Here is a 14,684-nt window from a genome sequence, read left to right on the forward strand (position 1 = left end):
CACACACACACAGATAAAAAACTAATATATAATCACATATAATGACATAATGACAGCAAGACACAATGTAACCATAAGTAGCCTACCGCTCTAAAGTTGGGATAAATCATCTGCAGGTCCTGGAAGGACGGGAAGACAGAGAAACCTCCGAAGTTCTTCTGCAGCCACTCTCCACTGTTGCTAGTGTTTGAGCTGCAGCTGGAGTCTGAACAACAAAAAAACACACACACACACACACACACACACACACACACACACACACACACAACAAATTCAGCTTCACTGTATGCTTTGGATTATGGGTCATCCATAGCATCAGGTATTTATTTTTGTCTTGCCAAATATTTTATAGATTGCCATGAAATTTGGTACATTGAGGGTGCACACGCACACACACACACACACACACACACACACACACACACACACACACACACACACACACACACACACACACACACACACACACACACACACACACACACACACACACACACACGAATCCTGCTGACTTTGAAGACACCCTGAGCTTTCCTCTGGTGCCACCTACAGATCAAATCAACCTTTCCACTTTGTCAACACTTGAGCGCATGATAGAGACCTAGATGCCCAGACATAATTATGCCAACATGATAAAAAAAAATTTAGCTAGATGTTAGTATGCTACATTTAGCATGGTAATGTTACATTTTTGTTTATTTATTTGCATTTTGCCTTTATTTTTAAAGCAGAGGCGGTCTGCAACAAAGGTTTCCAGCATGTATCAAACTGTGGATATTGTGATAACATGATAGGCGTCTTAGACCACTAGGCCACCGGGGTGCCTGTATTAATGCCATGCATTACACAGAAAAAGTCGTTCAAGTAAGAGTCCTAGTAGTAATTACGAGTGGGAGATACATTTCTGACAGCTACAATGTCTCCCACTTGATGGAAGGAATTGTGGTGTCAACAAACCAAAATGCAATTACAGTAAATGTTCCTAAATATTAACAAATACTTATGGTTCAGCTAATTATAAAGAAACTATACAGCCTACACAGTTTGTTTGCTTCTTCATTCTTAACAGCCAATTTATTTTAGGCAACAACAGGGCTTTTAATGCAGTGTCACTCTCAGGTTAAACATACTACATTTTTTGTGTCACTCAATAATAATCTAAAATTTTATGAAAAGAATAAAGCCTTCACATTGGCCCAAAACACCACCTTTATTGAAATACACAGTGTTTTGCTCCAATGAAGAATGAAAAAGTGTTTTATTAGAAATCTTTTCCTGCTAATACATTTATGGTGTGGTTCCTTTTTCATCAATACTGACACATGTGCTGTGGCTATTATGCTCCTTCTGTGAGGATCTAATAATGGCAAAGTTGTCTCTCCATTTCTTCCTCCAGCAGTATTTGTTTACAGGTGTACAATGAGTTTTACAACCTGACTATCCACTGTTAACTTTTAATGTTCAACTTCTACTGTAACAGAAAACACTTGAAAAGAAAAGTGTACTATACACTTTTACACTACATACACTACGTATTTTTACAATCATAATAAACGTATATACTGACTTTGACACTACATCTTTATGGAAATGTGAGAACATACTTGTGTTATTTGAGGTCAGGTAAGCCTTGATGAAGTGTGTATAGACATAAATCTGCCTGGTGAGTGTCATGCGCGGCTGGACACTGCTCAAAATCTGAACTCTGAAATTAAATGAGGGTTCATTTGGTTAATGACAATATCTTAAAAAACGACACTGATTCATGTTTTAGAGGCTTTCTGCTGCTCACATGTGCTGATAGGTGCTGCAGTCCAACCCCTTCATGCTGAGACATGAGAGGAAATCGGGGGAAACGGCGGGCAGGAATGGCCCAAGCCGCTGATTGAACCACAGCTGGATGAGGGCGGGATCGTTGAGGCTGGCCGTGCTGAATGTGTCCAATCGGATTTCTCGAATAGAGTCTAAAATCACTGAAACTGCAGGATTACTGGGGTCCAGAGTCTAAAAGACAAAACAAACCAACATCCAGTGTCTCGATCTTATGAGGAAAAAGATAAAAAGTGAGGAGTACTGCTGATTCATACCGTGTTGGTTAGAAGATCCAGAGCTGCATCCAGCACATTTGAGTTTTTGGAGAGGAGAAGCTTCCAGGCGGGCCTTGAGCCGCTGGAGTTGGAGGAGCGATTACACGCCAACACCGCCGCTAGATCTGCTGCTTGCAGCGTTGACAGCTGTGTGATGTTGAAGCAGAATGACAACAGGTGAACAGAAGTTTCAGGAAAGTTGTCGTCTGAGATCTTTTACTTGAGTACAAGTAGAAATACCACAATCTAAAAATACTCCAAAAGTAAAAGTCCTCAATTCTAAATGTTACTAAAGTAAAAGTACAGAAGTAATACTGAAAAAATGTACTATAAGTACATGTAAGTATAAAAGTGTAAAAATGTAAGTATTAAAAGTACTTATTATGCAGAACATCTCCATTAAAAGTGTAATATTATTATAGAATATTATATTATTCTGTTTTATCATTAACAAATACATATAAGGGCATTTAAATTAAATAAAAATGTTTGTCAACATGGAGCAAATTTTAGATATGTTGTATACTACTGGTTAGATTAGGAGTATGTTACTACATATCGTATGAACATATATGTTTTCAACTAGTAATATTAAGTTTTAAATAAATGTAGTGGGGTAAAAAGTATATTTCCTTCTGAAATGTAGTGGAGTTGAAGTATGAAGTATCATAAAATGTAAATACTCAAGTAAAGTACGAGTACCTTTCAAACTAGTGTACTTAAGTACAGTACTTGAATAAATGTACTTAGTTACATTACACCCCTGGAGATGTTTAGGTGACTTACTGAGGCACAGGCAAATTCCTCAACAGCAAAGTCACAGACATGTTTGGTCATCCCTCCGCTGAGGTCGAGCTGCAGCATTGTGCTATAGTTTCAAAATAACAGGACATTAGAGAGAGAGAGAGAGAGAGAGAGAGAGAGAGAGAGAGAGAGAGAGAGAGAGAGAGAGAGAGAGAGCGAGAGCGAGAGTGTTTGGTTTACACAAAGATAGTATAGTATATCACATATGTATTTGAGAGAGAGAGAGAGGGGTTTATAAATCACACCTGTTCACTCCAACACAAATGTCTGCTTCTGTGAAAAATAGCAATAAATGGTTTCATGGTGATTATTAACATTAAAATATTGAATCATGTTGTAGATTTTTTAAAGCTGTGAGACAACTTACTGTTTGTCATGGTAACATTGCACTTGAAGAAGAAACAGATTAAGATGGTTATGAGTCTTTTTAATATTAAACAAATAGGAGACTAACAATGTAAAAAAAAGAGAAAATCCCATTTAATTACCTGTGAAGTGTATATGAGGCAACCTATAAAAGCAAATGCAAATTAGTTTACGATATAGTTTGGAATTTGCATATTGAAATGCTCATTTCAATGATAAGAATACATATTGACGTAATAACATGGAAATAAAGACAGATCATGTTGAGGTACCGTATGATAATAAACCTGGATACAAAAATATTGATTGTAGCTGCTTCAAGGAATTGCTGCCTCTTCTATGTGTCTCGAGTCATTTTACCACTACCACTTTTCATGTAGTTATTTTCAATCTCCATATGGGATTCCTGATCCTCACTACTTGTTAGGAATCCAGAGGAATCAGCTGGCTTTTCACCTGGTGATTTTAATTTGCAGTGCTTTTCCAAAAAATAAAAATAAAATAGGTGCTCGTTATGCAGCTGCAGACAGGTGATCTATAGAAAATCATAATGTATACTGTACAGTAAGTTACTTTTAATGTACCGACTGTCACAGACAGCTCCAACATTTAATAAAACCAACATGGAGATTATTTTTTTTTTCCAACATCAACATAATGTTTTCATTTTACTCTGTCAGTAAAGCCACTAGGATACTTTTTTTTCCAACCCTCGCCAGTGAGGGACTGCAAAGAACCAAGTAAACAATGCTAAATATATCAAGGTGAAATGTCTCTAAAATGATCCTGAATGTTTTCATTTGATTGAATAGTGTAGCCACATCAAATCTTGGGTATTTATTTTCAGATGATTTTTCCAGCCTTAAAGCTAGTCAATGTAAATTTCTCAAATTATTGTTATAATATCACATCATAAATATTTCTACAGACACTGCTTCTCACTTGGTGGTTTGAGCAAGGATAACTGCATCTTGGTGAGCGCGATGGCTGAAGCTGTAGCAAGAGAAACTGTAGGAATGGCCAAGTCCATTCTGGCAAACCTAAAACAGAAACATGTGGAAATAACATCACAATTTTAATGTTTTGCTATAATTATGTATAAATAATCAATATACAATTTATAAAACAACATAAATAAATATGAACTCACAGTAGTTTGTATGATGAACAGGTTAGTTTTCCCTTCAAATACAGAAAACAAAGATTATTACCTTCATAAAGCAGTGGAAAGTTTACATTTTCAATAAAGGGATATCTTTTTACCTGGTAATGGTAATAGACAAGGTAGCCAAGGAACAAGCGAAAGTTTGTCTCATCAGGAGACTTAGTCAGGTAATCAAAAACCATATTTATGATGACGCCTTTCTCTACAGAAGTAGGAAAAGTCAACACCAGCTCTGCATCCTGTACCGGAGTAAGCAGTTGTAGGGCCTCTAGCTAGAAGGGAGGAGACAAAAAAAAGTTCACCTGACACTGAAAATAACAAGGTAATAACGACAATGCTGGCCATCTTTTTTTATAAATCCTTGATCTTTTCAGAAACTAAATCTTACAGGGTTGAAGTATGGGTTGAGATCAAGCAGCTGTTTAAGGGACAAAAACTCAGAAAATGGACCCAGATTCTTCATTAGCCACTCTGCACTGCTGTTGGAAACAGACCCACAGCCTGAACCTGGAGAAAGGTCATGAGGATAAAGGGATATCTGTAAATGCGAACATATTTTTCAACTTATTACTTTTGAAAATAGTCACAGTGTTATGTTCAAGTTTAGATCATGCAGCAAGTACCTGAGTTTGGCTGCGACAGGAAACGGAGGACGAAATCTTTGAAGACCCCAAGCCGTTGATTTCCGGTGAAGGTATTAAAATTGCGGATCAGTTCCTGCAGTCTGACAGAACAAATCAGGGACATAATGAGAACTATTTCTATCTCTCTGAGGGCAATTTAATAATAATAAATGTTCTAACAATCATGAGGTTGTAACTCTGACTAAAAAATAAATAATTGTTTGATGGATGAAAATTAGAAAAAACATCTTTGCTCCTTTTCCCCAATTGGGCAAAAATAAAAATAACTGTTGGCCTGAAAGTGACACCGGAAGAGAGGCAATGTTGCAAATCTCAGACTCAGCTTGTCATGCTCAGATTTACATGACTTAATATTCTGTTTCACTTTAATCAGCCTAAACTGAACACCGGTTACTGTAATGCTAACATTAGCCTGTTAGCATATGAACTTTAAAAGTCCCATGAAATTATATCATTACTCCCTTAAACATGCAATAATTTGTTTTTGCCACTTTGGGACAGCAGCTCAAGCTGTAAACAACACCATTTTTAAGTTGATATGACGAACATGTTAGCAAACAGTTGCACACATTTAGACATCCAGCAGATACAAAGCAGGTATGGAGATAAAGATGGTTTCAAATGCAGTAACATGCATGTTGTGGATCTGTAAGTCTGTGGAAAATCTCGTACATTTGCTGGTATGAAGCACAGCTGAGGTTTCTGCTGCTCATACAGTGCAGGAAGCTTCCTGATTCAGGTGGCAGGAACTTGCTCAGACGGCCAGAGAACCACTTTGCGATGACACTGCTGTTCATCAGCTGCTCATCAGTCAGCACTGACACTCTCATCTCCCCAATCACATCCAAAATCTGAGACGCCGATGGACCAACCGTGGCCATGGGCTGTAGGAGAGATCAATTGATTGAATCAATATAGATAATATTATATATGAAAATATATCCATCTTCTTTAAACTGATTTACACTTTTTAGTCTATTACATTTCACTTTAACAATCCTAAAAAGGAGGATGTTCTTTAAAGATTTAAAAAGTTAAAAAAGATACTGACCATGTTAGCCAGCATGTCCAGAGCTGGGTCCAAGACAAATGATAGCTTTGTCAGCAGCATCTTCCACAGCACTTCGGAGTACTTGCTGTTTCCAGGCAGGTTACACTCTATAAGAGACACCAACTGATTGGCTGTGAAGTTCTTCAGCTGTATGTGTGAAAGAAAGTGGTAATTCAGCAATTAAGCCTGCATAATGCATAGAAGTTATTATCAGAAATAAAACTTTGTATTTCCAATCTGACTTTGACTCTTTTAAATTAGACAGTCACCTGTGCACATGCATATGTCTCCAAGGCAAAATTGCAGGGAACTTCCATATATGTGTTTAGGTAAGAGTTCAGGTCAGAGCTGTGAATACATGTCAAAAGGTAAATACATGTCAGCGCAGAGACTATTAACACTATTAGCACTTAACTGCAATTTTGGTTACAAATCATAGCAAATAGGATACCTGTTAACTCCTCTGCAGACTTTAGAACCTGTCACACAGCAAAGAAAAGATCATCTCCAATGATTTCAGCTCTAACAGCACTAACAGTAATGTAATGAGTAATAAAATGAAACTTTCAAGTGAGGTATCAAAGCTCTTACCATTGTACTGGGTTATTGGGCACTGTGAATGACAGATTTAATACATTGAAAATGACCGGTAAAATCATGTTTCAGTAAAATTGAGCTACAAAATCAAATCAAATAGATTAATTGGAAATATAAGTTGAGCAAATTTAAAGAAATCTCACCATGACGTTCTCTGGCACACACGCTGTCCAAATCAAAAACGTAAAAAAAACAATTAAATTCAGTCAACTATTGTCTGCACATAATAACGCTTGTAATACACATAAAATACAATCTAATAAATAAGAACTCCTAGGCAGGAGGTAAAAGGGAAGTAATAGTTACGTTGTGTTTAGGGTCATGCTTTATCTTTTTCTGTGTGTGTGTGTGTGTGTGTGTGTGTGTGTGTGTGTGTGTGTGTGTGTAACTGACCTGGATCTGGTGCCTTGTTTATCAGCATATTTATATTATCCCAGATGACTGGTTCCAAATCTGTTGGCAGAAGTGGTATGGCTCCGTACAATCTCTCAAAGCTGACAAATGGAAAAAAAAACATTAAACATTAACTACCTCAAATGTGTACTTAAATGGATAGTTTGGATATTTTGAAGTGGGGTTGTATGAGGTACTAATCCATAGTGAGTGTGTTAGCTACAGTAGATGCCTAAAACCGATACCTAAAAAAGGTTTCGGTTTAAGTGTACGCTATATTTCGAATATTTTCATCACTGGCATCAGACAGCCATTTCCGACAAGGAACTGGAGCCGTTACATCCATCTATGCTCGCTTCAAAGCCACCAGACTTCTTTGACAAAAACAGTAATTTTACATCGCAGAACCTGGAAGTTGCTGGTCTACCACTGCCTCGATCGTTTAGTTCGTTTGCGGTTTTGTGTGACTTTGGGGTTTTAAAACGGTTAGTTACACAATTAAGTTACACTAAGTCACACAACAAAAATAAATCATCGCTGACTATGAATAAGTACCTCATACAACCCCACTTTAAAATGTATCTACCAGCCCTTTAGGTACATTACTTGAGTAAATGTACTAAGTGTAGTTACGTTCCCCCTCTGGTTATAACTGTGTTTGACATATCAAAATGTCTGCTGTTAAAAAGGTCTTCTGGGCTAATGTAAAGAAAATAAAAAACAAAATAACATTTGGCTGGAATTAATCCCCAACGCAGTGGTTAGTTATAAATGCATCTGAAAGTACTCACATGTGTTTGAAGACATCACAGGGTATCTGACAAATTGAATATTTTACAATTAATGATCCAGGACAGTTAAAAATTTACCAAAAGCATTAAACTTACGTATGATTAAAAAGCTGGTACCTTATAGGCGTATTGGCGGAGGCTGCTCAGGACCTCTGGAAGTTTCATGTATTCAGAAGACCCCAATAGGAAGTCAAATACTCGGTCAATAACAACGTCTTTCTCAGGCGGAGTAGGAAAAGGCAAAATCAGCAAGTCTGCTATCTGACTTGGAGACAAGAGTGGAAGAACCTCCAACTGGACAGGAGACAAAAGCAAAGAAACAATTAACCATTATCAAAGTGAGTTACAGCATTTCAGCCTGTCAGTGTTATCCAGACTTACTCCAGAGAAGTTAGAGTTGAGCTTGTAGAAGTCAGCGATGGAGATGATACTTGAGTAGACACCAAAGTTGTTTAGCAGCCATTCACTTTGATTGGAGGAGATACACCGGGGTACTGAAACATACATCAATTAATGAACTAATGTAAATTTATTCAAATTAACCGCATGTATTATAACATTATCTAGACACTATTTTTTATTCAAGCAAAAACTCAGAAACAGTGGTGGAAAGTAACAAAGTATTGTACCGAGGTACTTTACATGAGTATTTCCATTTCATGCTACTGTACTTTGACTTTTACTCCACTACATTTTTTCACAGTTAGTTACTTTTAAAAAAAATGTATACATAATGTATATATTATCAGCTTTTAAAATACAATGCGTTGTTACAGAAAATATCACATAAAATAGTTAAAATTGGCTTTAGCTCGAACTAAAACAGTAAAATGTTGCTTATCCATCACTGATAATCTAATAATATAAAAGACTTACCCAAAGGAGCCATTTTCCAAAATTCAAAACTTTTTACATTTGTTTCTTTAAGTACATTTTGCGGCTAATATTTCCTTTCTGCTAAGGGTTTACTTACCCGGGGTTCGGTCATGCAGCAGGAAGGGATAGATGAACAGCTGATAGATTTGATAATTAGGATACACTGAAGGCTCATGTTTGCCGAATTCTGCCACACTGCGCATATTGAAAAAGAACAGAAAGAAATGACAATTAATACAGTCATTAATACTCCATACAGCTCTGTGTGTGTGTGTGTGTGTGTGTGTGTGTGTGTGTGTGTGTGTGTGTGTGTGTGTGTGTGTGTGTGTGTGTGTGTGTGTGCGTGCCTGTGCGCATGTGTGTGTGCGCATGTGTGTCTGAACTCACAGGGTGTGGAAAACTGGGCAGGAGAAGTTCTTGGTGCTGAGGCAGGACATAAGGCTTAAGGGGACGTTAGGCAGAAGAGGCACCAGTTTGATCTGAAACCAGAGCTTGATGAAGTCTGGGTCATCCAGATGTTCTTGGGTCAGAGACGGAGACTCCGCCTCGCCAAAGATCTGCTGAAAGTCGGACACCACCTCTTTGAAGTTCTACAGGAGGAAAAGGAAGCACTAATTTTAGTTTTTCTTTTCAAAAGCATAGAAGAATGAGAAGGTAAGAATTCATGAAAGGTTTTGTATACAATGATCTATGAATGCTAATTGTGTGTGTGTGTGTGTGTGTGTGTGTGTGTGTGTGTGTGGTTTGGCTTGGTTTGTAACATCTCTCTCATCAACATTCATATTTTGATTGACAGGTTATTTTCACGTTACTAGCCTGTTTAAAAGATAGATCATGATATACATTTAAAAAAAGAATTACCCCACCACCAAAATATCTTGAGCACCAGATTGGAATTTGGCATCATGCCCAATTTACAGTAATACAGCCACTTAACAAACTTTCAAGGTTGATATACTCACTGCTGTTGACAACTCTTTGATCAGTGAGTTCAGACGTTCTGTCAGCTCTTCCATCAATCTCATGACCGTCTCCTCGGATATTGTCAGGTTGCTACGAGCAGCGCAGTGCAAAACATGGGCCACATTTTCCACCGCATCAGTCAGCTGGTAGGATGAAAAGAAAAAATGGGAAGACAAGTAGCTATTTAAGATAACCTTTTAGGCAAAGTTTTGACAGCAAGGAACTGTTAATCAAAGTTTAAATAAAGAGTTGAAGACAAACTTGGTTAACTATTTAAAAAAAATAATTAAAAAAATAGAATGAAGCCTCACCCCGCAAGGCTTCTTATCCAGAGTGATGCTACAGACATCCTGGACTTCACTGACAGTTTCAGAGGTGTCATTGTCCATACTATTATTCAGATGGCTGCACACAAACAAGACATAAACGTACATTTAAAAGTCGTTATAACAAACCATCTTAAAACACAGAAAGATATCGACTAACCTGGGGTGGATTGGGATAGGTTTTGGAAACTAGTGGGCAGAGGAACTTTACATAACACGTTATTTTCAACAACTTCCAATAAGTGCATTTGTCCATGAAGTTACCACCCAAACATTCACCCATCAAAACAAGCTGATTCACCTGGATTGGATTTCTTCACTAGCTAGTCGCTAACTTGCTTGCCAAGTAGCATATAGTGGGTTTATCGGAGCTTTTTTGCTCCTTGCTGCTGCTAAAAGAGCTAAATGAGCTAAAAGAGGCTAAAGAAAACTACATAAAGCTACAGTTAGATGATAGGCAAATTTTGCTGCATTACTGCGTTACTCCTGGGACTGAGCATTATTTAGATTATAGGAGCTTTGACTCATCTAATGCTGCAGTTTCCTACTTAGTCCATTCTTTACTGACGCACATGAAAAAAATAAACTCAGGGAATGAATACTAATTTAAAATGTTAGTTTGACATACAACACTTGGTGGAAGGCGAGTATGATGTTTTGATGCATGAGGGCTCCGTCATTCGGCAGGAATCTTCGTAACACCGGCATCACGACATACTGGTACCAATCCTCCACATTTGTCACGTCAAACGTTGGCGTTTCTGGAACTACAGATGGTTCTTGTTGCTTGTACGTGTCTGCCAGCTCAGCCAGAGTCCAGTTAAGCAGGAACTGGGTCAGAGTGGTGCTTCTTATTTCTGACACGTTCCTCTGGACAAACAAAAACCAGCTAGTCAGGAGTCATTTCACTTGGCAGGTGTACCGTGTGTGCATTTTTCTGCATGTCGATTTATGTTTGTGTGCATGTGTGAGAGCTTGTACCTCTTGTGTGAAGGACACAAAGTTATGAACGAAGCTCCCAATGGGTTTAAAAGCCATCATGAACCCATTCACAACCTGTTAGCGTGACAAAAGAGCAGAGGTGTTCTAAAATGAGATGCAAGACTGGGAATTATAACATCTGTAATGTTTCTGTCCATCTGGTGAATATAATTCCAATATTCAGTCTCCTTTAAGCTTGTCTTTGTTTTCCACCAACTAAATGCTCCACTATGTTCACAATATAGTCACCAACTTTGTCAGCTGTTTGGTGCTGAGCAGTTAGAGTGCATTCATCAGAGGTATCAATGTTTTTGTCTAACGCTCAGCAAGGCAGCCAATACGCGTATTTCTCAAAATGTCAAACTATTCCTTTAAGGAGAACTGTGCGAGTGAACCAAACAGTAATGTTGCCAGGCAGAAACCCATGAATAAAAACACGTTAAAACGCTCGGTAGAGCTGAGAAGAACTGCCGACTTGGCATTAGCGATTTTAGACCCTTTTTAGGGGGGCTCAATTTCATCTCAGCCCCCCTAAAAATTATAATAATAATAATAAAAAAATAAAAAATAAAAATGTAGTGCTTCAAGTTAGAGATTGCGAACATGTCTGTTAGTGACAGAGGACAAACAATTACAGGTTCAAAGGGCTTGAAACAGGTTTAATATCCTGTGTCGCTGTAGCAGATGTTATGCACCTGTAGCCCAGTCACGGAAAGGGTTAACAGAAACGTAGTTTTGGCCGTTCGGAGGTTATGGTGCCAGACTTTGGCTGAGTCTCCATCTAATCTGTCAGAGGAAGAGCAGGTTGTTAGTCCCCAGAGAAGGAGTTGGTAATTTCATAGTGCAGATTAGAACCCAAATTGAAACGTAAGCAACTAAAATTGCTGAATGTTGGAACATTGTGTCAAATTGGTCATTATTACTGTGACTTATAAAGTGTCAGCTTTAGTTCCATCATAGTGTTAATAGTGTCAAAAAACATTAGCTGACGTTGTTTAGTAGCTAGCTCAGAGATTATCGGCTAATGAAATTACTGATTTAGCAGGGAGGGGTTAACTCTTTTGCAAGGTGCTGTATCCATTCTCATTAGGGGCTGAGCCCCCCATAAGGTCTGATCCTAGAATCACCCCTGGGACTTGGTGATAATACTCTGTGGGTTCATCACTATGAGCACCCACTTTGGCATTACACACAGAAGTTTGATGCATTGTGATATATAAAAATATTGGTTAAAGCAGATTTATATAAAAAAAATTGTTCTAAAAATGTATTAAAGCTGCAATGGTTTAGAATACAATAATTTGAAATTTTCAAACCCCAAATATTATGTTTTTTATGGCTGTACCATTACCTGTACATTATATGCTAATTTGATATATCCCAAAATGCCTGACATATCTGGAAACTTTTGGAAGTTTGAAAAAATTGGTTTGCAGCTATATTATTCTGAATATCGAGTACAGCCCTGTTAAAGACCTGCCAGGATCCATACATCCATGCTACATTACAGTACCTGTCTGAGGCTGTTCTTTGGGGACGGTGGTGGGTATGGGTCATATGTGGGATATGGAGGATAGGTAGAAGGGTATCCAGGGCTTGTCAAGTTTTGGTCACCACCAGGAAAGGTCCAGTTTTGGTCAGCTCCAGGGCTCGTCCAGTAGGAGGCACCTCCAGGGCTGGCGGTGGGTGGAGGGCCAGAGCCCCCTGTCAACAAACTGTGGAAGACCAGACTTAGGGTGCCGTTGTCTAAACCTGCAACCTCAGGCATCAGCAGCAGCTCGGCTTTCTGCGCTGGAGAGAGCAGGTTCAGAACCTCCAACTGTAGGGGAGAAAAAAATAAAGGGAGGAGAGAGGCAGAGGATAAGATGTAGAAGTAGAACTTAATGAAAACTTTGTCTCTATGAGGGTTAAGTGCTGCTGTTGTAAATCCGATTAAATCTTGAAGAAAACACAAATGGACTCACTCCGCTGAAGACCATGTTAAGTGTTGAAAAATCCTTCATTCGGGCCATGGCTCTGAAGGCACCAAAATTCTTCAGCAACCACTCCTCACTGCTCTCTTGTAGACTCACACAACCTATACAGAGATTACACACACTGGGTCAACACATACAGTGTATGTACTGTACACAAATACAGAAGAGGTAAGAAATATTGTATGTTAACAAATCTAAAAATATGATTGTGTCAGTTAAAGATTGTGTATATTGTACTGAACATAGGCTTCTGGCAGTCAACTAAGGAGGTTTTTGGTTTTTATGGAAACCAAATATTAGGGGTGTCATGATTTCAATTTGTAATCTAAAATCGACAGAAATTACCTGTCAATTTCCTTATCAAATTCAAAAGCAGTATCGGGATTCTCCTAGTAGTTATTTTCTCTCCATCTCTGCCTATTTTCGTGTGTGTGAAGAAAACAACAACACACTGACCTGACCAGAGCTAGCATGCAGCTAAAGACACAGGGTAACATTAGCTTACTTGTAGCCTGCAGCTGCACTTTTTGAGACAGCATAGCCACTGCCAGAGTCAGAGATGATAGAGAAACAACAGAACTGGAAAATCCTCCTCCTCACAACAAAGTTGTTTATACTACAAGTGTTGCTGGAACTATTGCAAAATAAATTAAGTGAAATGTGCAGCTTTAGTGGCAATATGTGCTATAGTAAGTCATTTCTAATTAATCATAAAGTAAAAGTTAACACACAAAAGCTTTACCAGCTACTCTGTCTCCAGACAGAAAGGGGTACATAAAGAATGTGTAGATCCACTTTTGTCTGACTGGATTCATCTCAGAATAATGGTGGCTGAGCTCCCTCACCCTGCAAGAAGAGATTGGAAGGTGAGATAAGCTGTTGTAACAAAGCAGTGGTGTAGTCTAATGTATTGTAGTGGGTATACTGTACTGTATATTGGCCACAATCTGCCTTTGGGGGGGGGGGGGTGGGATATCATAGTGGGGGGGTCTGGGTGTCGACTTCATTTCCTGTATTCTTTTACACTTTTATGCACCAATTTACAGTGGAAATACCTTTATTTAGCCTATGTGAAGAAGATAAACACAGAAGGCAATTCAAAATATAATGGAAGTTGTTGTGGGTCATTGGGCATTTCTAAGTGGGTATATGGAAATCCTGGAGCTTTTTTTAGTGGGTATACTGCATATACCTGCGTATCACATAGACTACACCAGTGTAACAAAGGTAACAGAAACGTGCATTCAGACAGAGACTCAGACGTACACAGTCTGGTAGGTGGAGCAGCTGAAGGTCTTCGTGCTGAGGCAGGACAGGAAGTGTTTGTTGATAGATTTCAGCAGCGGTTTTATCGTGACCTCCATCCACATCTGGACCAGGGCTTCGTTCTGAAGGGGGTCTGCTCCGGGGTTTAATTCCAGGGCCCCCTGCAGGCTGAGAAGTGGCACTCCTGTCATGCTGGACCTCTGTGGTTGTGGGTTAGGGTTAGGGGGAAAAAGGGGTGCGATAAAGGAAGGGGTAGGAAGATAGGCAGTTGAAATGGGCTTATGTTGTGTTTTACCGCAAAAGCTAGCTACTAATGTGTAAGTACACATACACGTGATATTAAACATTCAGCAACAGTCACCACACTGCTAATCTGTCACAGTCTGCAAAGTATGAAT

General features: G+C 38.7%; 1 protein-coding gene across 4 annotated transcripts in view; it reads right to left on the reverse strand.

Annotated features, from left to right (window-relative positions):
* Positions 1-14,684, reverse strand: part of LOC144534036 (uncharacterized) — a 39,112-nt gene that overhangs the window by 15,297 nt on the left and 9,131 nt on the right. For all 4 annotated transcript variants that reach the window (XM_078275686.1, XM_078275666.1, XM_078275696.1 and 1 more), the window contains 33 exons: positions 14,287-14,486; positions 13,763-13,866; positions 13,009-13,121; positions 12,558-12,863; positions 11,045-11,119; positions 10,692-10,933; positions 10,049-10,142; positions 9,737-9,880; positions 9,162-9,364; positions 8,872-8,969; positions 8,280-8,392; positions 8,016-8,192; positions 7,899-7,924; positions 7,108-7,208; positions 6,858-6,880; positions 6,709-6,730; positions 6,569-6,596; positions 6,387-6,465; positions 6,118-6,264; positions 5,739-5,950; positions 5,046-5,146; positions 4,811-4,929; positions 4,521-4,694; positions 4,408-4,439; positions 4,200-4,297; positions 3,380-3,402; positions 3,259-3,280; positions 3,137-3,164; positions 2,874-2,955; positions 2,088-2,234; positions 1,793-2,004; positions 1,605-1,705; positions 87-205 (listed from right to left, as the gene is read on the reverse strand). In XM_078275686.1, coding sequence (XP_078131812.1) covers positions 87-205; positions 1,605-1,705; positions 1,793-2,004; positions 2,088-2,234; positions 2,874-2,955; positions 3,137-3,164; positions 3,259-3,280; positions 3,380-3,402; positions 4,200-4,297; positions 4,408-4,439; positions 4,521-4,694; positions 4,811-4,929; positions 5,046-5,146; positions 5,739-5,950; positions 6,118-6,264; positions 6,387-6,465; positions 6,569-6,596; positions 6,709-6,730; positions 6,858-6,880; positions 7,108-7,208; positions 7,899-7,924; positions 8,016-8,192; positions 8,280-8,392; positions 8,872-8,969; positions 9,162-9,364; positions 9,737-9,880; positions 10,049-10,142; positions 10,692-10,933; positions 11,045-11,119; positions 12,558-12,863; positions 13,009-13,121; positions 13,763-13,866; positions 14,287-14,486 — 3,765 coding nt within the window. The remainder of the gene's footprint in view (positions 1-86; positions 206-1,604; positions 1,706-1,792; positions 2,005-2,087; positions 2,235-2,873; positions 2,956-3,136; positions 3,165-3,258; positions 3,281-3,379; positions 3,403-4,199; positions 4,298-4,407; positions 4,440-4,520; positions 4,695-4,810; positions 4,930-5,045; positions 5,147-5,738; positions 5,951-6,117; positions 6,265-6,386; positions 6,466-6,568; positions 6,597-6,708; positions 6,731-6,857; positions 6,881-7,107; positions 7,209-7,898; positions 7,925-8,015; positions 8,193-8,279; positions 8,393-8,871; positions 8,970-9,161; positions 9,365-9,736; positions 9,881-10,048; positions 10,143-10,691; positions 10,934-11,044; positions 11,120-12,557; positions 12,864-13,008; positions 13,122-13,762; positions 13,867-14,286; positions 14,487-14,684) is intronic.

Source organism: Sander vitreus, chromosome 2 (genome assembly GCF_031162955.1).
Source record: "Sander vitreus isolate 19-12246 chromosome 2, sanVit1, whole genome shotgun sequence".
In the NCBI taxonomy this organism is placed as follows: Eukaryota; Metazoa; Chordata; class Actinopteri; order Perciformes; family Percidae; genus Sander; species Sander vitreus.